Here is a 25550-nt window from a genome sequence, read left to right on the forward strand (position 1 = left end):
CCTCGTGATGCAGTGAACATCCTGTGTGTTGCAACTAAGACCCAACACAGCCAAGTAAATAAATTAATACATAATTTTTAAAAAATAATAGAATGGATAAACAGTGATAGCACAGGTAATCTTATTCAACCTCCTGGAATAAATCATAATGAAAAAGGATATAAAGAAGAACCTATAAATGTGTATAACTGAGTCACTTTGCTATACAGTAGAAACTAACACAACATTGTAAATCAACTAGACTTCAACAAAATAAATAAAAATATTTGAACAATTAATTCATTAAATAAAATAAAGAGTACTCATCACAACAGTCATGTTTGAGGTGCTGAAATAGCCACATGTAGCCAGTGTCTCCCTGACTAGACAGCACAGATATAGAACAATTCCTTCATCACAGAACCTTCTGTTGGACAGGCCTGCCCTTCATGCTTTGTGGACCTAAGTCAGATGCATCTACATCAGATTCATTAGACCATGGGAGGTGAAAGAGTCACTATTATTTCTCTTACACACTATGTCAGATTTCTGTCCAGGATATGAAGACATACCAAGCTGGTGTGTAACAAAACCAAACCAGGTCGTAAGTGTGTGCAGTGCCTTTAGGAACAAGCTGTCCCCAGTTCCAAAGGGGAAACACCCGTCCCCTGATGCCCTTTCTCAGACCTAAGATACTCTCTGGTATCAGTTCCTAGGGGGTCAGTTCTCTTGGAGAGGAGCCCAGAAGAAGGGCTTCCACTAAGTTTAAGGAGGCAGGGAGTCCAGTTCAAGGAGAAGATCTCCAAAACAAAGAGGAGGGAAAGACAGGGATCAGTTGGGAGACAACCTGGTTTATTCAGAACCGCAGTTCTCAGAGTGTGGTCTCTGGAACCCCTGAGGTCACTGAGATGCTTTGACTGTTCACTACATGGACATTTGCTTTGAGGTAAAACTTAGCAATAATGGAGATTACAGCAGCAAACTTCACTAGTAATTATTTTCACGACAATTTTACTTGCAGGAAAAAAAGGTAAGTTTTCTTTAAAACGTCCTGGTTGACATATTAAAAATTCTTATCTTTCTTCATAAACCATAATGGAAAAGAATATGAAAAAAAAAAAATATATATATATATATATAACTCAGTCACACTACGGTACAGCACAAATTAACACAACAATGTAAATCGACCATACTTCAGTAAAACAAATTTTAAAAATAAATGAATAAAAGTCTTTTCCCTCCTGAATTCATCATCCTTAAATCCACGATTTAAAGTGTCTTCTGTAACTGCTGAGCTGCTGGAAGCCCCCCACCCTGAGGAAAGGGAAGCTGGAGACTGAATGGTTCCCCAACTCTGTGACACTCCCTGTGGGGGAGCAGCACAAAGACGATGGTGAAAGCATTATTCTTTGAATAGTCTAAAGACACCCCCAGAGGACACCTGGAGTCCACCCCCAAACCTGTGCTGGGGACAAGCATGCGCCCGTTGAGCCCCTCCTGCTTCTCAGATTCCCAGGTGTTTTGGATGTTAATCCCCATCTGCCTCCATCAGCAGAAGGAGCGAGAACCTGGAGAAGTGCCTGGCGGGAGTAGGGATGGGCCAGGTCTGAAAGGACGCACACCAGGTCCTCTCCTGCTCCATTAGCAGCAGCATGGTCCTGTGACCACAGAGAGGCTGGGAAGTCCCCTCCCAAGAGGGGAGACCAGTTAAAGTTATCAGCAACAGTGAGTGCTCAGTCCAGTTTATTTCGTTTTCAAATATTTATTGACTCTTTACCACACGCCAAGCTCCGTGCGAACAGCAGCCTGAGACTCGACTGAGCAGCATCTTGGTCTGGGAGAAACTCTGAATCCACAGCACAGAAGACCTGTTGGGAAGTGCCTGCCACCCAGGAGAAAGGATGAAGAAAACGTCTTCTGGAAGTTCATAGAGTGATTCTAGATTGGAAGGTGCCTGGAGATGATAGGATTCGGACTCCACTTGCAGGGAAGAACAGGATACCAGTGGGGGAAGCTGGAACTGGAGCTTAGAAGCAGGGCCCATAAGTACAAGGTGGCATAAGGAATATTGATATTGAATTAATTAAAGCCATACATTCTAAAGCTATCAATGGATGGAATAATTACTCATTAAATGAAGTGAAAAAGATATCAGGAATATGAATTCATCCCATATTCTGGAAAGCTATATGAATTTAGATGAAATCACACAGATATGTTGAGTGAAAGGTTTCTAATTTTCAAACTGTTTTATTGTTAATATAAAGAGAAAAGTGCCACAAACTGCTCTGCTTGGATAGGCTGACTTCTCTACAACAGACACTCAGAGCTGGGGTGTAGACAAGTGAACCCAGCACGTCCCCAACCTCTCCCTGCAGGTCCCCTGAGGCAGCGACCTCTGGTCTAGTCTCCCTTGGGGACCCAGCGCCTGACTCAGGGGCTCAGTCAACACTCTCTGAAGTACTACACTAGGGAAGTGGCCTCTTGTGTCCTAATCAAGATAGTGATTTCCTCTAGAAGGCACCGCCAAAACACTGACTCTCACAGAACTGGGTTTGCTCTGACAGCAGGACTGTGGCGGTGGCGAGTGTGAGTGTTGGCTCTTTCACTGACAAAGCCAAGGAGCCCTGCAGCACTCATGCCATTTCTCACAAGGCCACCAGAGGGCGGTGTGCAGCTGCTTATGACAAACCAGCCCCATCCAAACGTCCTTTCCAAGTTACCCTTGTCAGAACATGTTTCACAAAGTTAGAGGATTTCTTTAAAGTACATTGACTTGTTTTTTGTCCTTAATCTCATTTGGACACTAGTGGAAGTCCACTATAATTAACAAATAGAAAGTGAGCCCCAGACAGAAATTGACCCTGTGATACATAGATGTGTAAACTTGTGTCCAATCCCCCGTATGTCCACCTCTGTCCAGTACTCTCTCCCTCTCTTCAGTTCAGCTCAGTTGCTCAGTCGTGTCCGACTCTTTGCGACCCCATGAACTGCAGCCCGCCAGGCCTCCCTGTCCATCATCAACTCCTGGAGTTTACTCAAACTCAAGTCCATTGAGTCGGTGATGCCATCCAACCATCTCATCCTCTGTTGTCCCCTTCTCCTCCTGCCCTCAATCTTTCCCAGCATCAGGGTCTTTTCCAATGAGTCAACTCTTCGCATCAGGTAGCCAAAATATTCAGCTTCAACATCAGTCCTTCAACATCAGTCCAGAACTGATCTGCTCTGGGATGGACTGGCTGGAACTCCTTGCAGTCCAAGGGATGCTCAAGAGTCTTCTCCAACATCACAGTTCAAAAGTATCAATTCTTCAGTGCTTAGCTTTCTTTATAGTCCAACTCTCTCATCCATACATGACTACTGGAAAAATCAAAGCCTCGACTAGAGGGACCTTTGTTGACAAAGTAATGTCTCTGTGTTTTAATATGCTGTCTAGGTTGGTCATAACTTTCCTTCCAAGGAGTAAGCACTTTTAAGTTCATGACTGCAATCACCATCTGCAGTGATTTTGGAGGCTAAAAAAACAGTCAGCCACTGTTTCCATTGTTTCCCCATCTTTTGCCATGAAGTGATGGGACTGGATGCCATTAACTTAGTTTTCTGAATGTGGAGCGTTAAGCCAACTTTTTCACTCTCCTCTTTCACTTTCATCAAGAGGCTCTTTAGTTCTTCTTCACTTTCTGCCATAAGGGTGGTGTCATCTGCATATCTGAGGTTATTGATATTTCTCCTGGCAATCTTGATTCCAGCTTGTGCTTCTTCCAACACAGCATTTCTCATGAGGTACTCTGCATGTAAGTTAAATAAGCAGGGTGACAATATGCAGCCTTGATGTATTTCTTTTCCTATTTGGAACTAGTCTGTTGTTCCACGTCTAGTTCTAACTGTTGCTTCCTGACCTGCATATAGGTTTCTCAAGAGGCAGGTCAGGTAGTCTGGTATTCCCATCTCTTTCAGAATTTTCCATAGTTTAGTGTGATCCACACAGTCAAAGGCTTTCGCATAGTCAATAAAGCAGAAATAGATGTTTTTCTGGAACACTCTTGCTTTTTCGATGAACCAACAAATGTCGACAATTTGATCTCTGGTTCCTCTGCCTTTTCTAAATCCATCTTGAATATCTGGAAGTTCACGGTTCCTGTACTGTTGAAGCCTGGCTTGGAGGATTTTGAGCATTACTTTACTAGTGTGTGAGATGAGTGCAATTGTGTGGTAGTATGAACATTCTTTGGCATTGCCTTTCTTTGGGACTGGAATGAAAACTGACCTTTCCAGTCCTGTGGCCACTGCTGAGTTTTCCAAATTTGCTGGCATATTGAGTGCAGCACTTTCACAGCATCATCTTTTAGGATTTGAAATAGCTCAACTGGAACTCCATCAGCTCCACTAGCTTTGTTCATAGTGATGTTACTTATAAACTGAAGCTAGCTGTGATTCAAGACAGAAAGAGCAATTTGTTTCTTGTAGTCTACATTTTAAAGGTATTCTAGTTGCCACCAGTATTCACAAACACGTTCAGTTTCGATTTAAACATTTCTCCCAGGAAACTGTCAAAGAAGATAATATTATTCTGTCCATTTAGTATAAATGCATAATAGCTTCAAAGTGGTAGGTCAGAAGTGAAAGAGGATGATCAATGCTTAATCATTACAAACTTAAGTCATTGCCCTTTAAACTTCCAGTCACGCAGACCAAGTAAAGCAGACTCCTACAGTTTTGGACCTGTTGCTTTCTCTTTATTCATGTTTATCCTAACTGTACAGTATTTTATGTGGAATTATTGAAATGAAAGCTTATTGTGACATTTCACATGCATATTTTCCTGGAGACAAAATGAATTATAGAACAAAATGAACATGAAAAAACCCAAATGACTGCACATTGTTAGAGCTTGGAGTTGAGGCTGCTGGCCCATGGACTCACAAGTGTAGGTAGTGTGCTACACGAGGGGCAAGTGTTTCGCTAACACCACAAGGGTCTCTGGCCCAATGAGTGGAGTTGGATAGTAATACTTGCTACAAAACTATGATTTTAAGGAATGAGAGCTTATTTAAGGAGAGATGAAAACATTTAAAAAATACCTTTTTTTCTCTTCAATATTCCTAACTCTTCAGGCAGTACTTGACTTTTCTGTTTTCTCAGTTGATGTATCCTGCTCTGAGATCCTAAAAAGGGAGCGCACTCAGTGGGTCTCATGTGGTGGATGCTCGCCCGGGAAGTTCTGCGCATGCGTGGCACCATCTCCCGAGAACACCCATGGGAGGTCATGCCGGATCTCTACTTCTACAGAGATCCTGAAGAGATTGAGAAAGAAGAGCAGGCAGCAGCTGAGAAGGCTGTGACCAAGGAGGAGTTTCAGGGAGAGTGGACTGCTCCAGCCCCCGAGTTCACCGCCACTCAGCCCGAGGTGGCAGACTGGTCCGAGGGCGTGCAGGTGCCTTCCGTGCCGATTCAGCAGTTCCCCACGGAAGACTGGAGTGCTCAGCCTTCCACCGAAGACTGGTCTGCAGCTCCCACCGCCCAGGCCACTGAATGGGTAGGAACCACCACGGAGTGGTCGTAAGCTGTTCTTCAACAGACTTCCACCAAAATGGAAAATAAACCGTTTCTAAAAAAAAAAAAAAAAAAACCCAAATGAAAGGTGATAACAGCAACAATAAACTGTCTTCTTAGGGACCTTTAGAAGTCTGAACATCATCTGAGAACAGTAATTATTCACAATGTGTCTTCAAACTTCCAAATTTCTTTGTTCTTCTGAAATGAACTTATTTAACATTATTTTTGTTGTTCAGTTGTTCAGTCCTGTTCAACTTTGCAACGCCATGCACTGCAGCTCGCCAGGCTTTCCTGTCCTTCACCATCTCCAGGAGCTTGCTCAAAAGTCATGTCCACTGAATCCAGTTTTTGCCATCCATCATCTCATCTCCTGTTTTCCCTTCTCCTCCTTGCATTCAATCTTTCCAGCATCAGGGTCTTTTCTAATGAGTTGGCTCTTTGCATCAGGTGGCGCCAAAGAATTGGAACTTCAGTTTCCGCATCAGTCCTTCCAATGAATATTTCAGGACTTGATTCCTTTAGGATGACTGGTTTGATCTCCTGTAGTCCAGGGACTCTCAGGGGTCCTGTCAACACCACAGTTTCAAAAGCATCAACTTTCAGCTTTTCTTTACAGTTCCAACTCTCACATCATACATGAACTACTGGAAAAGCCATTAGCTTTGCACTGCTGCTGCTGCTGCTAAGTCACTTTCAGTCGTTGTCCAACTCTTTAGATGACCCCATGGCTGAAGACCTACCAGGCACCTCCGTCCATGGGATTCTTCCAGGCAAGGAGTACTGGAGTGGTTCTGCATTTGCCTTCTCCATAGCTTTGACTAGATGGACCTTTGTTTTGGGCCAAAGTAATGTCTATGCTTTTTAATATGCTGTTTAGGTTGGCCATAACTTCTCTTCCAAGAAGCAAGTGTCTTTTAATGTCATTGCTGCAGTCACCATCTGCAGTGATTTTGGAGCCCCTCTCCCACCCCCCCCAAATAAAATCTCTTACTGTTTCCATTATTTTCCCATCTATTTACCATGAAGTGAATGGACCAGATGCCATGATCTTTAGTTTTCTGAATGTTGAGCTTTAAGCCAACTTTTTCACTTCTCCTTTTTTACCTTTCCTCAAGAGGCTTTTGAATCTTCGATTTCTTGCCATAAGGGTTGGTGTCATCTGCATATCGAGGTTATTGATCAGTTTTCCTAGGCAGTCTTGATTCCAGCTTGTTGCTTTCTTCCGGCCGTGTGCGCACTTTCGTCCCGACAGTACAGATGCCAGATGGCCGTTGTGCGTAGATACGGTCATGATTACTCTGGCATATAAGTTTAAAGTGCAGGGTGACAATATACAGCCTTGACATACTCCTTTCCCAATTTGGAACTAGTCTGTTGTTCCATGTCCAGTTCTAACTGTTGCTTCCTCACCTGCATATAGGTTTTGCAGGAGGCAGGTCAGGTGGTCTGATATGCCCATCTCTTGAAGAATATTTCACAGTTTGTTGTGATCTACACAGTCAAAGGGTTTAGTGTAGTCAATGAAGCAGATGTTTTTCTTGAACTCTTTTGCTTTTTCTATGATCCAGCGGATATTGGCAATTTGATCTCTGATTCCTCTGCCTTTTCTAAATCCAGCTGGAACATCTGGAAGTTCTTGGTTCACATACTGTTGAAGCCTAGCTTGGAGAATTTTGAGCATAATCTTGACAGTGTGTGAAATGAGTGCAATTTTGCAGTAGTTTGAAGATTCTTTGGCATTGCCCTCCTTTGGGATTGGAATGAAACGGACTTTTTTCAGTCCTGTGGCCACTGCTGAGTTTTCCAAATTTGCCAGCATATCCAGTGCAGCACTTTAGCGGCATCATCTTTTAAGATTTGAAATAGCTCAGCTGGAATTCCATCTCCTCCACTAGTTTTGTTTGTAGTGATGCTTCCTGAGGCCCACTTGACTTCACCCTGGTTAGATGGTTTTTTTTTTTTTTTTTTGGAGGGGGCACCCGGACATTAGATGGGTCTTTAAGATCTGTTTTGTAGAGTTCTTCAGTATATTCTTGATACTTCTTCTTAATAATATTCTCATTAATGTTATTAATGAGATTTAATATTAATGAGTCTTACCCTCTTTTCTAGAATTATTTTGTGTCAATCTGAATGTCAGCTTTCTCATTTTGAGATATAACATTTTAATGACATATATGCTCTAACCAATCTTAATGCTTCCTTCAGAAATGTTGCATCTGCAATTCTTTCCCTTAGAACAATCTTTCTGGATTTCCTGGCAGCTAATGTCTTACCATCATTTGAGACTTTATTGACTGCTAATACTTAATACAGGTTGCTCTCCTGTTTCCCTGATTTCAAAGTATCAAAAACTCTCAATACTTAAAAAAAAAAAAAACTGGTGTGAATATTGGCCTTTCAAGTTTTTCATGCTTAAGCAAAATTCAGAAAATGGTGTTCTACTCTTAATATATTGCTCTGCTGTTTTCCCTACTGTAAAAATGAGCTGTTTCTTTTAGGAAAATAATAGGCTTGTGGTTGTATCTCAAAATGCTAATATAAATGGTTATTTTTCTTAAAAAGAACTATCTTCTATAATGACATGGGAAGTATACATCAAGCATTTCTACTACATTCCAAAGTTCTATGTCCCAAGGAAAATCATTTGTATGAGCTGAACTAGCCTCTTTTTCATGGAATGCAATTTTTGTTTGAAAGAAGGAATGACACTGGAAGATCTATAAAACTTAGTGAAACAATGAATTACTTTAAAAAAATCTTACATTAGTACAAGTGACATCCAGTGTGCAAAATAAGCTTATGGATTTATTGTTTCAGGTCCACTGAGAAAATAACCTTTAAGAAACTCACTTGCGTATTTTTAGTTTTGTATCAAAGATAAACATCCACAAGTAACAGGAAAGGTTATTAAAAATATTACTCCTATGTATGGTCCTTTTTATTTTTATAGATTTCAATTAAGATAACAGATTCAATGGAAAAGCAAACATAAAATCCAGTGAGACAGACAAGGAAAAGACTTGCAAAAATATAATAATGAAAAAAGTTACACTGTTCCCACTATAGACTTTATTTGTAGAAATAGTTATTTTTCATATAAGAATCATGGGTTATTAACATTATTCTAAATAAATTAGTTAAAAAATTTTAAGCTGTTATTACTCTGGCCATCTGATGTGAAGAGCTGACTCATTTGAAAAGACCTTGATGCTGGGAAAGATTGAGCGCAGAAGGAGAAGGGGACGACAGAAGATGAGAAGGTTGGATAGCGTCACGGACTCGATGGACATGGATTTGGGTGGACTCCGGGAGTTGGTGATGGAGAGGGAGGCCTGGTGTGCTGCAGTTCATGGGGTCGCAAAGAGTCGGACACGACTGAGGACTGAACTGAATTGAAACTGTTATTTCTACTACGGAAAATATCGACAGAAGTAACCACATAAACAAAATTATCCTTGGGGTCCTTACTAATTTGTAGGACTGTATAAACATCCTGACCAAAATGTTCTGAAACTATCTGACTCCACAGTCGCTGGGCCAGGACTCAGGGATAGTGTGACTGCAGAATTCTCGGTGCAGGAGAGGAGGGATCAGGGCAAAGTCCCAGGTACCGGAGGTGGTTCTCAGCATCTCAGCGTCTCAGAGTCAAGGGCCTTGTTTGCGGCGGGGGCTGTCTGTGTTAGGATCCCTAGTCTCCTCGAGTTAAACTTTCTCTTCGCAAACTGTGTTGTGCCTTTCTTCCCGGACACTCGTGTCGCGGCCCTAGTTCTCACTCCCACTGGGTGTCTGGTTTCTGGAAGCCAATCAGCGGCCCCGCGGTTCCAGGTTATAAAGTCTCCACCTCGCCTCCGCCGGGACTCCGTTTCTCCCCAGGCCGTGAGGATATTGGTCATGGGACCGCGAACACTCCTTCTGCTCCTCTCAGGGGTCCTGGCCCTGACCAAGACCTGGGCCGGTGAGTGCGGGGTCGGGAGGGAACGGCCTCTGCGGGAAGGGGCGAGGGGACCGCCCGGGGAATGGGGTGGAGAAGGGTGGGCAGGACCCCCAGAGAAGGAGCCACCCCGCCGCCCTCGCTAGACCCGTCCTGTCCCACCTGGTCCCGCCCTGTCCCTCCCCTGCTTCCCGCCCCCTTTTCTCTCCCCCAAGAAGTCCCGGTCCTTCTCCGACCTTGTCGGTCTCACGTGCCCCTAGCCCCCTCCCCACTCCCGGCCCCATCACCTCTGACCCGGGACCCGCGCCAGAAGGAAAGTCCGGCCGAGTCTCACCCCTCCCCGCCTCCAGGCTCCCACTCCCTGAGATATTTCTACACCTGCGTGTCCCGGCCCGGTCTCCGGGAGCCCCGTTTCTTGGCCGTCGGCTACGTGGACGACACGCAGTTCGCGCGGTTCGACAGCGACGCCCCGAATCCGAGAATGGAGCCGCGGCCGCCGTGGATGGAGCAGGAGGGGCCGGAATACTGGGAAGAGGTGACACGAGATGCCAAGGGAGCTCAACAGAGGTTCCGTTCACTGTTGAACATCCTGCCCGGCTACTACAACCAGAGCGAGGCCGGTGAGCGACGCGGGCCCGGGTCCAGGTCACGACCCCCATTCCCCGGGGCCGGCCGGGATCGCCCCTAGTCTCCGGGTCCGAGGGTCTGCCCGACGTAGCGGGACCCTCCCGCCCCGCCTCAGGAGGAGCCGGGGGCGGAGATGGGGGCGGGGATTGACCCGGTTTCATTTTCAGTTTGGGTTTAATCACCGCTAATGGTCGGGGCGGGTCAGGGTCTCACACCTATCAGTGGATGTTTGGCTGCGACGTGGGGTCGGACGGGCGCCTCCTCCGCGGGTTCTGGCAGACCGCCTACGACGGTGGGGATTGCATCGCCCTGAACGAAGACCTGCGCTCGTGGACCGTGGGGGACAGAGTGGCTCCTATCATCAAGAGCAAGTGGGAAAGCTCCTGTGAGATAGAGCCCAAACGGAACGACGTGGAGGGCAAGTGCGTGCAGTGGCTCCGCAGACACCTGGAGACCGGGAAGGACACGCTGCTGCGCGCAGGTACGCGGGGCACCGGGCCTCCCTGATCTCCTCTCAGCTGGAGCCGGCTTTCCACGAGGAGAGGAAAATGGGGTCCTTCTGCTTACACTGCCCAAACACTGTCTCGTACAGAATATGAAAACCTGGGGGGATTCCCCCCTTCTCCAGACAAGAAGTTTGGGCGGTGTAAGCAGAAAGTGAAAGTGGTGGCTTAGACGGTTAACCGTCTGCCTACAATGCGGGAGACCCGGATTCAATCCCTGGGTCTGGAAGATCCCCTGGAGAAGGAAATGGCAACCCACTCCAGGACTCTTGCCTGAAAAAAGGACGGAGTAGCCTGGTAGGCTACAGTTCATGGGGTCGCAAAGAGTCGGACACGACTGAGCGACTTCACTTTCACTTTCTGCTTACACCGCCCAAACTTCTTGTCTAGAGAGGGGGGAATGCCCCAGGTTTTCATATTCTGTACAAGACAGTGAAACACCAGTGGCCCCACTTCTCTGAAGGACAGTTAAAGCATTCAGTGTTTTGGAAGAAGAAGCAGAAAAGCATCCCTGAAATAACTGGTCAGCGGTGCCCTTTGACCCTGACTGCCATCTTGTGAACCATGCCTTTCTCTCTCAAGGCCTGTTCTCACCCTGAGAACATCATAGGAGACCAGACTCCAGCTTTTCTGAGACATTCAACCTCCACCCAAATCAGGACCATTACTCTGTATTTTCCCCTTACATGGAGTCTCCTACCTTGGCACTCACCCTGACTCCAGAACTTTCCAAGGACTCAGAGTTTTTCCCAGACCCTGGGGTCCAGGCTGGTGTCTGGTGATTGTGCTGCATCTTTTCAAACCCATTATCTCGTCCAATCTCAGCATGGTTCTGCTTCAGTGGCCCATGGAATGTGAATTTTCTGATTCTTCCGCTTCAGACCCTCCAAAGACACACCTGACCCATCACCGCATCTCTGACCGTGAGGTCACCCTGAGGTGCTGGGCCCTGGGCTTCTACCCTAAGGAGATCACACTGACCTGGCAGCGTGATGGGGAGGACCAGACTCAGGACATGGAGCTTGTGGAGACCAGGCCTTCAGGGGATGGAAGCTTCCAGAAGTGGGCAGCCCTGGTGGTGCCTTCTGGAGAGGAGCAGAGATACATGTGCCGTGTGCAGCACGAGGGGCTACAGGAGCCCCTCACCCTGAGATGGGGTAAGGAGGGGGTAGGAATGGAGCTTCTCCTCAGATAAAGCAGGAGCCCTTCTGGACACAATCAGCAAGGTCAGGACTGAAGCCTGAAGTCTGGCCCCTTCCCTTTCTTCCACAGAACCGCCTCAGCCCTCCTTCTTCATCATGGGCATCATTGTTGGCCTGGTTCTCCTCATTGTCACTGGAGCTGTGGTGACTGGAGCTGTGATTTGGAGGAAGAAGCACTCAGGTAGAGAAAGGAGGGAGGGGTCTGAGTTTTCTTGTCTCACTGGGCAGATTTCTGGCCCAGGTGGAAGTTTGACTGCCTTGTTACTGGAAAGTACCCTCCATACACTTGTGGAATCTGAGCTGATGCTAAGACTGACCCTTTTGTAAAGTACATGTGAAAATGAAAGACAAATTTTTCATCTTCATAATTCCAGCTGGGGGCCTGTTTCTCAGCATTTGAAGGTCAGAAGGGAATGTCCCTGCTGAGGACAGACCTCCAGGAGGGCAGGTGGTCCAGTCCCCCCACTTCTCCTTCCTTCATGTTCCTGAGCCTGTCCTGGATTTTTGGTCACAGTTCTGAAAAGTTCTTTGTCGTCCAGGGCTAGGGAGTATCCTCTAGGGCCTTATGACTCAGTCTGCTCCATGGTCTCTCATGTGATATTTTCTTCTCACAGGTGAAAAAGGACGGACCTACACCCCGGCTGCAAGTAAGTACAGAGGGGGTGTGATTCCTGAGACCCTTGTGAGGGTGCAGACAGGAGGCCATGGGGACTCACCCTCCTCAAAGTGCTTTCTCTAGTTTCTCTCCTGTGGGTTCTGACCACATCCTGGTTTTGTTCTTCTCCAGGCAGTGACAGTGCCCAGGGTTCTGATGTGTCTCTCACGGTTCCTAAAGGTGAGACCCTGGAGGGTCTAGATTGGGAGAGGAATTGGAGCAGAGGGGACACACTGGGTGGTGGGGATCTTTGAGTGGGACATGTGAGCTTGTGGGGGGCTGTGGAGAATGTCAGCCGTTACATGACTGACCTGAACTGGTTCCTGATTCTTTTCTCTCACAGTGTGAGACAGCTGCCTTGTGGGGACTGAGTGATGCTCAGTCCCACTTTGTGACATCAGATCCCCGGACCCCTCTTTCTGAAGCTGCATCTGAATGTGTCTGTGCTCCGATTAGCATAACAAGAAGAGGTGGGGAGACTGCCGACCTCTTCCAATGCAAACTCCTGAATTTATAAAGCAGTGCCTAGTAGTCACAGCAGATTGGAATACATGATCTGTCAGCCTCAGATCTTTTCTGAAGAGAAAATATCTTTATGTGTAGAGTGCAGACTGGTCGGTGTGGGAGGGAGGGGTGATCAGCTCTTGTGGGGAAACAGGCAGCATTGATGTCAGAGGGAATGCATGTTGTGCTGTAGCTGCCATGAGAGAACAAGTGGCCTGAGTTCACACTAATACAGATAGAATACAGAGGCGTGTACACTGATTATTCCTTCATCTGATATTTGTTGTGTGTCAGATGATGGTCTATTTTTGCATCTGTGAAACCTCAGTGAACTAAAAACAGACACACTTTGTTGGCTCCGTGCCCTATGTTGTTGAGTGGGGGCAGAATGAGCCTAATAAGTGAGGAAAGTGTCTGCCTAAGGATTGGCAAGTTCTTTGATGAGGGTGATGTAGAGTATGTGTGTGGGTACAAGGAATGTGGCTGTTTTACTAGGGTGGTCAGTGTAGGCCTCGTTGAAGAGATGATATTTGAGTAAAGATGTGAAGGACATGAAAGAATGTCCACAAGGATGTCTGGGGGAAGTTCTCTCCAGGCAGAGGAGCCTCCAGTGCAAATGCAGGAGGGCAGGAGAGTGTCTGTGATCGAGGAAGAGCCAGGAGGCAGGTGTGTGTGGAGGAACGAGGAATTGAGATGAGATCCAGTGTCTGGCCAGATCATGTGGGCCTCCAGCATGTTGGAAGGTGTCTGATGTCTGTGAAAGATGTGGACTCATAAGATGGTTTGAATAGAGGATGACCTGGTGTGACTGCTGGCTAGGAGCATCAGTCTAACTGCTGTGCAGAATCAGGAGGTGAAGGGAGAGCGATGCAGTAGAGGAGCCTGTAGGATTAGTGCGGGGTCCAGGTGGGGATGCTGGTGCTCCCTGGACCCTCATTAAATCTAGACAGTCGGGAGTAGAGCCTGAGAATCTGCATTTGTGATATGGTTGCTGCTGATGCTGCTGGTCTTCAGATCACACTTTTAGTAGCAAGAACGTATGTAGACCAGGATTCCCACATGCTGTGTATCAGCCTCACACACAGAGGTTGCTAAATAAGCAATCCCTTGGTCTTGTCCTAATACTCTGAGAAGGTGGTTCTGGGGAGAGGCTGAGTATTTCGTAAAAGCCCCACAAGCAATTCTGATCATCAGCCAATTTGGGAACCCCTGAGGTATATGAGAGCGAGTGGCCAGAGAGGGGTCTTAAATGCACATTAAAAGCGGTTTTTTTCTTCAGAAAGAAAAGAGAATTTATATTGATAATTTATATTGTCAATTATGAGGTGTGATGTTGAGAAATAATGTTGTTCTTTTTCCACCTGAAGACTTAGGCAGTCGTTCACAGTTCAGTGTAATGAAATCCTTGCTCTCTGAATCTATTCTCCAGGTTGAGTTCTCCTCACTCATTCTTGAAGCTAACAATGGGATCCAAATTAAGTTAGACATACAGTACTATATATATATGGCTCCATGGGAACAGGATCCAGTGTCCACTCCAGGCCAGGTCCCACAAAGGAACGTTTGTCCCCACTGGGGCACAGTGTCACTGCTCACACAGTGAGCCCCTCGTGCTGGACGTGGACCCCGTGCTGAGGACGGCTATCACTGAGGCTCCTGACAGCTGGGTGTGGTGTGACTCCCACTCTTGACACCCTTGTCAGATGCATCCTGCATAGTTTCAGCTTCTCTCCGTCACAACGGCCTGAGTAGAGTCTGACATGTGGTCACCTGAGTGCTGGGACCTCAGCTTCATGCTGTGTGCTCTGGCAAGAATATTTGGGAAAGTGGGTTTTCTTCTTTAATGGAGGAAGGTGGTCTCTACCTCCTACCAAGACTCTTTCAGTGTGGAATTCTCCTAATCTGGAAACGTTTCTAATCAGGTGAGATGGAGAGAGGGATGGACAAGAATGTCAAATTTCAATTGTTAGAGCAAAGATCTGGAACTGGAACTTGATCTGGTACAATGCAGGCACTCGGGTTTGACTGAAAGAACAAGTGACTAATAATGACATCCAGGGTAGAGATCTGCTTGCTTACTTGTTTGTTTTGTTTTGTTTCCATTGGAGTGTAATTGATTTACAATGCTGTGTCACTTTCTGCTGGACAGTACAGTGCATCACCTATAAATACACTCAGTCTTTCTTAGATTCTTTCCCCATAACGCCATTAGAGAGTGCTGGGTAGAGTTCCCTGTGCTATGCAGTATCCACAGCACTTTAAAGTGCTGCCCAGATGGTGGTGAAGGGAGATCCTAGGAGGATGGCTCTGTTCCAGATGCAGAAGAATCCTGACCAGGTGGGAGCATGTCAGAAGGGTCCAGGACGACATTTCCAAAAAAGGAAAAACTGATGGAATATCCAAAGTATCCATACTTCTTGAAAGAGTCATGCAAACAAGAGCAGTCATTAGAGCTGAATTCATGAGAGCTTCATAGAACACAATCAGCAAACACAAAGCCTCATCAAGAGGCTCTTTAGTTCTTCTTCATTTCTGCCATTAAAGTGGGATCATCTCCTTATCTGAGGTTGTTGATATTTATTTCTCCTGGCACTTTTGATTCCAACTTGTGATTCATCCAGCCTGATGTTTTGCCTGATGTATTCTGCATATAGTTAAATAAGCAGGGTGACAATGTACAGCCTTATTATACTCCTTTCCCAATTTTAAACCAGTCCGTAGTTCCGTGTCTGGTTCTACCTGTTGCTTCTTGACCTGCAGACAGGTTTTCAGTAGACAAGTAAGATGGTCTGGTATTCCCATCACTTTAAGACTATTCCACAATTTGTTGTGATCCACACAGTCAAAGGCTTTAGCATAATCAATGAAGCAGAAGTAGATGTTTTTGTGGAATTCCCTTGCTTTCTCTGTGATCCAACAAATGCTATCAATATGATCTCTGCTTCCTCTGCCTTCTCTAAACCCAGCTTGTACATCTGGAAGTTCTCAGTTCACATACTGCTGACACCTAGCTTGAAGAATTTTGAGCATAATTTTGCTAGCATATGAAATAAGTACAATTGTACAGTAGTTTAAATATTCTTTAGCATTGCCCTTCTTTGGGATTGGAATGAAAACTGACCTTTTCCAGTCCTTTGGATCGCTTCATTTCCTCATATGTAGAAAAGCATTAAATGCTTTCATGGTGAGATCAGCTCCTTGTGACTAGCAGAAAACCTTTAGAAGACAAGTACTTGATTGCACTGAAGTCTCCCTTTACCAAAATCATACGTACTCACCTTCCTTCCCTACCTCTTTGGAGCTGTTCTTCAGAGCTATCTGAGGTGCTGTCTCCCAGGCTGCAGTCCTCATTTTGCCCCAAATACAGCTTAACTCACAAGTCTTAAGTTGAGCATCTTTTCGGTTAACCAGTGTATTAGTCATGGAAAAGAAAAAGCTGAATGAATTAAGTATGATCAATATATAAATAAAGTGGGAAACTGAAGGAATGAGAAGAGTGAAAGAAAGCAATGACTATTAACTATTGCATCAGCCACTGTGTGATGCAACAGACAGTGGCTGTGACAGAAAAATCAAGCAGCAGTTCTAATAAGGCATCATGTTTAGAGATTTGGAAATAAAAGCCAAAAGAATCAGCTAAAAAATTATTCAAAGTGGTCACCTATGGTAGAGCAGAAATTGAGAAGAATCAGGATTATAACAAGAGTCTGTATCATGAGAAATCATGCACAGAAATTTGACTTATTAATGTACAGCCAGTGGTACCTTTGATGAAATAATCACACAAGAAAATGAATGAGGATGAAAGTTTATGCTTAAAGCTGAGTACAACAAATGACACTTGAGAGTTTACTAAAATGCAAGAACACTCAAATAGAAACATGCATGCACAACTGCGTGAATGACATTAACCTTGAATAAAACTGTGAAAGAATATATCATCCCATTAGGATAAACAGATATGGAATGAGTTCTCTATTCTCATTACCTTACTGTACATCGTGTGCACCAGGCAGGGAGGGAACAGGCCCTGACTAGGAGAGCCCTTCATCACCCTCTTGCTTCAGTCAGGTCCTGCTGCAGAAAGTGAACCTGTCATCTGTTTGGGGTCTGTGGGAGATGCCCCTAAGAACACGCCGCCACAAATGTTTTACCTGGGTGGGGTTAAGGTGGTCCAGACCAAGGAGAGCACCACTCACCTGTGTGCCCCCAGACCAGAAGTCAGGAACGACTGAGGGTTCGAGGGAGAAGTCTCACCTCTCATCTGCCCTGTGGAAATCAGCCTGAGCTCATGGAGGGAGATGCTGCCCAGCCCTCCACGTTCTGGGCTCCTTTACTCTCTTGGTTCAGGACACTCATCCCCAACAGTCATGGCTCCCTAGAAGCAGACTGACCCGTATTCTTCCTAATCAGAAGCCCCCAAGCCCTGTCCTGTCCCCTCCCCCGACATCGCCCTTCAGCTCTGCTTCATCACATGAGGGTGACAGCTGCTCAGGGGAGATTCCCCCCAGGGTCAGCCACTGAGCACTCGCCCCAGGTGTCCCACTGCATTATCCCCCAGCCCTTTATGCTGAACCTGTCAGACAATGGGAGCTGGGGGGAGAGAGTGGGGGGGAGGATTATTAGAGCCTCCTCAAGGCTGAGATAAAACTCTCCTTTTCCCCAGAATCTTACACACTCTCCCTTCCCAGCATGGGAAACAAAAGGTAATCCAGATGTGTATATTTAAAGAGCAATTAAAACTTTTAATATGAAGTTATACAGATGTTTCAGGCATGAAGTAATGCATATATGAGTGTGACAAGTGTGAAGGGAACCTTAGATTTCCAGAAATCTGCTAGTAGTCATCTCAGGAGAAGCCACAATAAAGAAACTGGCAGATAAAGCTTATTGGTAATAATTTGCTGTCCATATGCTCTATTATAATATAAAAAGCAAAATTAATATTTGTTACGAGTGTGGTGCAGCTGTAACTATCTCAAATATATTATCAGTTTTAATCATCCCAACCATAACTGAAAAGAAACACTAGTTTTCTCATTTCATAGATGAAGAAATGGAGACCTCAGAAGGAATGTGTTCTACTGTAAATCAACTACCTTCAAAAATAATAATAATAAAACAAAAAATGCATCTATATGGAATCTAGAAAAATGGTACTGATGAACTATCTACAGAGCAGGAATAGAGACACAGACATGGAGAATGGACTTGTGAGGGAAGGAGAGGGTGGGATGAATTGAGAGTAGCATTGAAACATACACGTCACTGAGTGTAAAAAGCTACTGGGATAAACAGACATGGAATGAGTTCTCTATTCCCATTAGCTTACTGTGCATCGTGTGCACCAGCAGGGAGGGAACAGGACCTGACTAGGTACTCAGCCTGGTGCTCAGCGACCTAGAGGGGTGGGGTGGGGAGGGTGGGAGGGAAGTTGCAGAGGGAGGAGATACATGTAGACTTAGGGCTGATTCACAGTGCTGTGTGGCAGAAACTGATACATTATAACGCAAGTATTCTCCAGTTACAAATAAAATATAAAATATAAATAATTTTAAAATAATAAAATAAATAACACACATAAAAAGTGCTATTAAGACCAGAACTAGGAACTGAATTCAGGCCTCCTGGCTGCAAATTCTAAGCTTCCCCTGTTAGACTGAGGAGCTGAGTCTGACACGAGGACTGAAATTCTGGGTGTATGAGGCCATTGTGATCACTTGGCTCCATCTGGAATTGATCCAGGTCTTGTAGGCTAATAGGCTCTGGGGAAAAAGAAAAACCAATAAATAACTGACCAACTGGTTGCAGAATAATGCTTTTCATTCCCTCAGAGATTCTCCTTCAGTTGCTTCAAAGTCAGATTCTGCCTTCCTCTGAGGGAAGAACACACCTGTTCTTTTTTTTGCCTCCTTTCTCCCAGCTTTTGGTGAACTCCTCCCCTGACTCCATCAACATCATCACCTGTCCCTGCTGCCACCACCCTCCGCAACAGGGACAGAAGTCGCAGGACACAAGGACAAGATCCAGGAGTGAAAACCCAAGGCCTTTCCGCCTTGAACCCAGATCCATTCTCTAACGCAATGTGAGGCTCCCTCACAGACAGGACCCAGCTCCATGTTCCTCCAGCCCAGGAGTGGACACACACACACAGCTCCTTTCTCTCCTCAGTTCTTGGCCTCCTCACCTGCACAAGCACCTGCTCCACCGCCCGGTTCCACCTCAACCCTGATCTCCACCTCCTGCAGCTCCCCTCCCCCTCATCCCCAGCCCTGAGCCAGCAGCTCCGAACTGGAAAGCCCATCCGGAGGCCCAGGGGACAGCAGCCCCGTCTAGAAACACTTGGCTGCCCCTGACTCTCCCCCTGACTGGACCCTGGAGCATCCCTGTCCTCGCCCCAACACTCACTCACTTCCCAGGCTCCTAAGCTGCACTTGGCCTTTCCTGCTCCTTCCTGGGAATCCCAGCCCCACTCCAAGTACTGGGCTGGGCTGAGGCAGAGCAGGCCCTCCTGCCTTGCTCAGCCAGGGAGTCAACCAGGACCTGCCCTGACTACCTGCAGGGGATCTGCTTTTCAATGTGGATTGGGGTTCTTGAGAACTTCCCCAGAATGAGGCTGTACCTGGCCGCCTCTGCACCCTGGGACTGCCATCCCACCCTCCACCTCCCAGCGGGAGCACCCCATTTGAATTCCTGTTTCACTTAATATCCATGGAAATCCTATTAAGATTTGCCACCTGAAATCATAAACAGTTTTGTTGAACACTAACTTCAAAAGTGATTTTGAGAAATTAGCACATGATTTTCACAGTTTTCCCAGGAAATGTCCCAATTCATACAAGACAGCAACTTATGCCCCAGAGAAACCAGAGTTGATGTTCCCCAGAGAAGAGCAGGAGAAACTACAGATCTGCTGGGTCCCTGCTCTGGGTGCTACAGGGACAGAGTCTGCTGCTGTGAGAACTAACCACCCCTGTATGCCCAGGCCGAAAGCTGACTGATAAGGGAATTAGGTTTGGGGATGAGAAACCAAGACCCCAACAAGGCAACTGACACAGAAGAGGTGGCCTCGACAGGAGCCGAGTCTCTGCTACCTTTTTCCTGTTCCATGTTCTGCCTTTGCGCTTTGCCACACACAAAGCTCTGCTTCTCTTTTCCTCTCCCCTCAACCCACTCTATGATGGGGAAAGCAAAGTGATCATCCCTTCCTCCAAATCGGCAAGGCAGTGACCACCATGAGCAAGGGAACTGACTCAGGGGGCAGGGTGAGGCCACGGAGCGCAGACCCAGTGCCCTGCACTAAAGAGCCCTTGGACTGTGTCCCAAGGGGCTAGGTAGGAAAAACCTGGAGATAGGATAAAATCAGTTACCCCAGTTGCCTGAGGATTGACTGGTCTCCTCTCCTCAAATGGTCAAGGGATATCTACTAGTCCCCCATATTGTGGGGAAAGAGAGCCCAGCTGGCATGGGGGCACTTGATGGGAACTTGAGAAAGGTGCAGGCTGGGAGTGATCTAGCAGACACTCAACTCAGAAGATGGTTCATGGAAGAGGAATTTGAGAGGCTGCAAGACATCTCTAAGTGGGGGCTGGCAAGGGCACATCACATGCAGGGCTCTGACCATCCACTGACCCCTAGTTTGAGCCTTATGATTCTTTCACTTGGATTCTGAATAATGACGGAAAACCCGGGGGGGAGAAATGCAGACAGGCACTTAGGTCATCACCTTTCCTCTGAATTCCTCTTCAGGTTTTTATACCCTCCTCACCAGGTACAGACACTTTACTAAAGATCCTGTCTAGTTCCTGGATCACCTCGACACTCCCAACCAGCACATAATCCAACACATGCTCCCCAGACAAGCCCTGGTGAGCCTCACAGAAGATAACGAGAGCTGAGAACAGAGCAGGGAGCTGAAATCCTCATCGCTGCCGAATCTCACGCAGAGCACCCCCTGCCCTGATTTCTCACCTGGCCTCGCTGTAGCTGACACTGTTTTCCTCTTCTCAATATAACAACAGACACAAAATCCGATGAGAGCAACAGCAGCAAGAGTAACAACAAGAGCATGAGCAGTGCTCACAGTCCACGCTGATCTCTGGTGCACCAGGGTCTTTCCTGAAAAGAAAAGGACCTTATTATATACAAGCCGGGCACCCCAGAGCCACAACCTGCTCTCCTCTCCCTGACCCTGGCCTCTGACCCTCCCAGGGTCACAACGCCCTCCAGGCTCACCCCAGTCTCACCCAAGGGTGCGAGGTGTGTACTGTGATTCCCGCTGTGTTCCACAAGGCACTTGACCCGCTGCTCCTCTCCTTGGGGAACTGTTATGGTTTCCCAGGTGTAGTAGGTCCCGTTCCCATCAGGCAGGATACCCCCAGACTCCAGGGTGTCCCGGCTCATGGGTTCCTCATCCCGAAACCAGACCACTGAGATATTCCGGGGAAAGAAGCCAAAAGCCCTGCATGTGAGGTGGACCATGCCCTCCGAGTCCTGGCTGCGGGTCACATTCACAGCTGGCGGCACTGTGGGGAGGAAGCACAGAGCCAGTGAGGCCCGCGGCCAAGCCCTGCTCCCTCGGAGGAGGACGGGGCGCACAGGGCTGCTCCTCCTCACTGTCACCTCTGGCTGAGCCCTCTTCCCCCCAGGCCTGCTCCAAGTCTGTTCTGCACCCTGGGGCCCAAGTCCTCTGGCGGGGAAGGGGAGTGGTGGGATGGGCCTCACTCTCTTGGATCCACTGTTGATGCTGGGGAAGGGGCTGTGAAGGGTGGGCTCCTGGGAACTAGAGGGAATTTTCTGGATCAGGCAGGCTGGAGCCAGGGGCCCATTCCCATCTAAGGGCCTCCTCTGCTGCCTGACACCCACCTCCCCTTGTACAGTTTCTGTCAGAGTATCCCCTGCTACCCTGGACGATTGTCATAGGGGCAGTTCATCACCCCCCCCCCGCCCCAACCCACTCATCTTTCTGCAGTGAATTTAACAGAACAGGAAAGAAACCCCAGGACACCATGCCAACAGAGCACATATGCGCCCAGGGGACAGGGAGGGTCCATGGGCAAGTCGGAATGGGAGGCTTTAAGATCGGGGCATGCGAAGGGCCTGGCCCAGGGTCAGTACCTGTCCTCTCCATGAAGCCCGTCCAGGATTCCAGGTAGCCCCGCAGTCTTCCACAAAGTTCTCCCTGCACGTGGGCCTTGTAATCCTTGCTTAGAAAGCCGTCTGTGTCCCAGAACTTCTCCATGTCCATGGCCAAGGTCCGAGCCGAGGACTGGGGCAAGGTACATCCGTGGGGCTCCGGGTAACAGGAGAGGAGGAGCTCCCCATCAAAGTGGAGAAGCCGGAAGCCCTGGGGTTGGCTGTCTTCACGGATCTCACAGCCCACGGTCTCCTGGAGGGAATGTAAGCCTGCCCCATCCCCACCCCCCGAGCAGTGACCTCTCTGGTCCCAAGGGCCTCTGTTCTCCCACCCAAGTGAGAAAGTCCAGATAGAGGGCTCCCCCCTGTTCCCCTCCATGTCTTCCCTGTGCTGCTGAACTCACAGACCCCAATTCCTCACCCCCACTCCCAAATTCAGAGGAAAGAGGCCCGTGTTCTGGGCTGCAGACCCTCCTGGAAAATGGCCCATAGGACTCTCGCCCCGTCTGCCCTCTCACCTCTTTTCTCCTTCTGCAGGGACAGGATTTCTGCTAGAAGTTTCCTGAGCTCCTTCCAGGCCTCGTTCAAGTCCTTGGACTCTGTCTCCCACATCTCTGCTCCCAGCCTTTCAGCCCACTGTCCCTGGGGCTCTGCCCTCCACTTCGTGTCATCAAAGTGCAGGAAGGCCTGACCATCCAGGTATCCCTCAGCAAAAAATCTGGCCTGCCCAAAGCCATCCCAGGACAGCACCGTAGTGTTGTAAGAAAGCCTGTGGGATCCTGGGGAAGGAGGAACCGCAGATGAAGCTGCTTTCTGGAGACAAGTGCACATCAGATGTTTAACAGACAAGTTCTGTGTCCTGACCTGCTCCAGGTGCTGAGGATGCAGAACATGCATGTGTTCAAGGGACCAGAGTGAGGATTTCCATACAGGAAAAATGGGGAAGAGAAGGAGGGAGAGGGGAATGGAGGAGTGGAGGGAAAGGGTGGAGATGGACACACATGTAGGACAAGTGACAGGACAGGGAGGCGTCGGCTCCCTAAGGGTCCAGGCAGCAGGGCAAGGGGAGAGGCAGGAAGAGGGAGGGGGGAGGTGGAGTCAGAGGGAGGGAAGGGCAGTGTCAGACCCAGGACCAGAGGGATCCCTGGTCAGAGGGGGGTCAGGTGAGATGGAGAGCTGCCGCCCCTGGTGCAGGCTCATCATGGACAAGGCGGGCTCCAGGGAGGGTGAGGCAGGAGGGAGAGGGGCCTGAGGGGCTGGGCTGTGGCCCCAAGAGAGATGAAGGTGGCCAGTAACCTGGGGGAGGTGAAGGAGTGGGTCTGGGCCCAGAGTGCACAGAGGCCTGGTGAGACCCTGGGTGGGGGGTGTCCCCTGGGAGGAGTCAGTCCATGCGCACAAGGGTCATGGGAATTAGGAGTAGGGTGGCCAGAGAAAATAGAACTTAAAGCCAAGGTGCACACTGGGAAGCACCTACGTGGTGGGAGGGGTTGGAGGGAGTGACGTCACACCTCCACGGAGGGTCAGGGTCAGGCATCCTGCAAGCAGGGGTGGGGGCCTGGGAGAAGACTCCCTGTAGGAAAGGCCTGTGACAAAGTGGCATAAACAAGGATCTTGGATACAAGACTGAGATAGTGAGAGCCCACTGGGGTCATGGAACCAAAGAGAGGGTGATGAAGGCTAAGGAGGTGGGCAGTGGACCAAGGGCAGTATTCCTACTGTGGGGGAAGGGAAGAGACTGCAGAGGAGATGAGGTGAAGGCCTGGGATTGAGGGGCAAGGGATGAGCATGGCTCAGGGGTGACCCCACCCTTGGGTTAAGGTAAAGACAGGGGGTGTCTTTACCCTGTAAAGGTAAAGAGGAGGGACGCCTTGGGTGAGGGAGAGTGAGGGTAAGGTGGAGATTATGGGCACCAGGGGCCTGTGATTGATGAGAACTTGGTGAGGGCCCAAGGCACTCGGACAAGGCTGGGAGCAGGGCAAGGTGCCATGGGGGGAGCTGCAGAGGGACCAGGGAAAGTGCAGGCACCTGTGGCCTGGAGCGTGGAGGAATCCAGAGGGTGAGGTTTAGGATGCAGGAGTCGGGGAGGGGCCGTGTTGGGTGAAAGGCCCCCCTTGGCAGAGGGCCAAGAGCAGGTGCCTGCTCTGGGTCAGAGGTAGGAGGATGGGTGTCAAGTGGGGGACAGGTCCTCCCCCAGGGGCTGGGCACTGTGCTCTAGGCCCAAGGATCATTATCAGAAGAGCTCCTCCCTGGTGATGAAAATAGGGCATCACCTATTTGGAGGGGAAAATCCATGGGTAAAAGTCAGCCCAGGAAAAGTAAGGTTAGTGAAAGCTGAGGGGCGGTAGAAGCCTTGAGGTGATCGATCCTCGCAGGAAAAGACCCATGAAGGGAGGGGAGGGACCTGTAGCGGGAAAAGGGATGAGTGTGGGGACGCCCTAGGAAGAGCTCAGAGAACGATGGGGGCGGGGGGGGGAGGGTGGGGTGGGGCGGGCAGCAGGGAGTGGGGAGGGCAAAGGGCAAATCCCGAGGGGGCTCGAGGGCCAGCAAGGGAGGAGGTAGGAAAAAATTCAGTTGTGGGACCACAGGCACAGCGGAAAATTAGAGTTCACGTTAGTGGGGGAGGGGGGAGTAACGGGGGTGGGGAGGGGACACCACGGAAATCGCAGGAAGAATCCTTTGGTCCCAAAGCCCTCAGACCTAACCTTCGTCAGTGATTCAGGAGCCGCCACAGTGCCCATAGCAGTAGAAAGAGAGAGGATCGAGCTTGCCCCTTCCCAGAGGCCCAGGTCATTAGAAGATGGGCCCTAACTCTCGGGGCTGAGGACCCTTAACGCCACCTGCCTGGAAACTCCTTGTTTCAGGCGGCCAGAAAGAAGAGACGGCAGAGCTAAGAATAGGAGAGGGCAGCTTCCAGGGGCCGAAGAGGTCGCCCCACAGACGGCTAAGAAGTGATCGCCTGAGCCTGGGACCTGGAAGAAACTTGGGCGCCATCATGGAGCAACCGGGTGGGGCGGGGAGCGGCACGGAGCAGGATGGTCCAGGCTGCCTTGCCAATCAGGGGAATCTGAGGACTAAGACGTGATGAGGGAACCGCGGAGGGCAGGTGGGGCAGGGAGAGCAGAGGCTAGGAACTGGAAAGAGACTGAAAAGCGGGATGCAGCGCTCGCCACACGCCTGGTGAAGTTCCCGGCCGCTCCTTGACCTTACACCTTCCCCGCCCCCCACCTTCCTCCCACCACCCCCCCAACTCCTCTATTCGCCCAACCCCCGTCGCAATTGAGACTGTCCCCGCGACGCTCACCGAATCCCATCGAATACTAAACACACGGACCCCTGAAACCACCCCGGGCTCCGTCCGGACTGAGACCTCAATGAACTCCACTCACCGGCGACTGTACCCAGGAGCACAAAAAAGGCAGCGCCGGCTGGAAACGGCCAGACAAGAGAGAGCC

The 25550-nt window shown here is 48.6% G+C and overlaps 3 protein-coding genes and 1 non-coding gene across 14 annotated transcripts in view; 3 read left to right on the forward strand and 1 right to left on the reverse strand.

Moving 5' to 3' along the window:
• The window catches only part of LOC122429593 (BOLA class I histocompatibility antigen, alpha chain BL3-7-like), a 425948-nt gene that overhangs the window by 182818 nt on the left and 217580 nt on the right, over positions 1-25550 (forward strand). For 3 of the 11 annotated variants that reach the window (XM_043450049.1, XM_043450051.1, XM_043450057.1), the window contains exon 7: positions 12592-12639. The exons of 1 other annotated variant lie outside the window; for it this stretch is intronic. In XM_043450049.1, the coding sequence (XP_043305984.1) occupies positions 12592-12639 (48 nt within the window). Of the gene's footprint in view, positions 1-9360; positions 9497-9822; positions 10093-10304; positions 10581-11483; positions 11760-11874; positions 11986-12418; positions 12452-12591; positions 12729-12802; positions 15135-25550 lie in introns of those variants that run through there. 7 more of the 11 variants (XM_043450044.1, XM_043450056.1, XM_043450053.1 and 4 more) reach the window with 6 other exon arrangements.
• On the forward strand, positions 4856-5005 carry LOC122430204. The gene has a single exon (XR_006266283.1). It is a non-coding gene; the product is annotated as a small nucleolar RNA SNORA62/SNORA6 family (small nucleolar RNA).
• On the forward strand, positions 5082-5611 carry LOC122429607 (40S ribosomal protein SA-like). The gene has a single exon (XM_043450079.1). The coding sequence runs from the start codon at positions 5177-5179 to the stop codon at positions 5543-5545; it is 369 nt and encodes a 122-aa protein (XP_043306014.1). The 5' UTR covers positions 5082-5176; the 3' UTR covers positions 5546-5611.
• On the reverse strand, positions 18325-25545 carry LOC122429940 (MHC class I polypeptide-related sequence B-like; the record flags this gene model as incomplete). Its single annotated transcript, XM_043450663.1, has 6 exons — positions 18325-18728; positions 20935-21081; positions 21210-21488; positions 22081-22368; positions 22617-22877; positions 25485-25545. Coding segments are annotated over 6 exons (1161 nt in total), but the record flags the coding sequence as incomplete, so codon positions are not given.

The sequence above is a fragment of the Cervus canadensis genome, chromosome 28 (assembly GCF_019320065.1).
Source record: "Cervus canadensis isolate Bull #8, Minnesota chromosome 28, ASM1932006v1, whole genome shotgun sequence".
In the NCBI taxonomy this organism is placed as follows: Eukaryota; Metazoa; Chordata; class Mammalia; order Artiodactyla; family Cervidae; genus Cervus; species Cervus canadensis.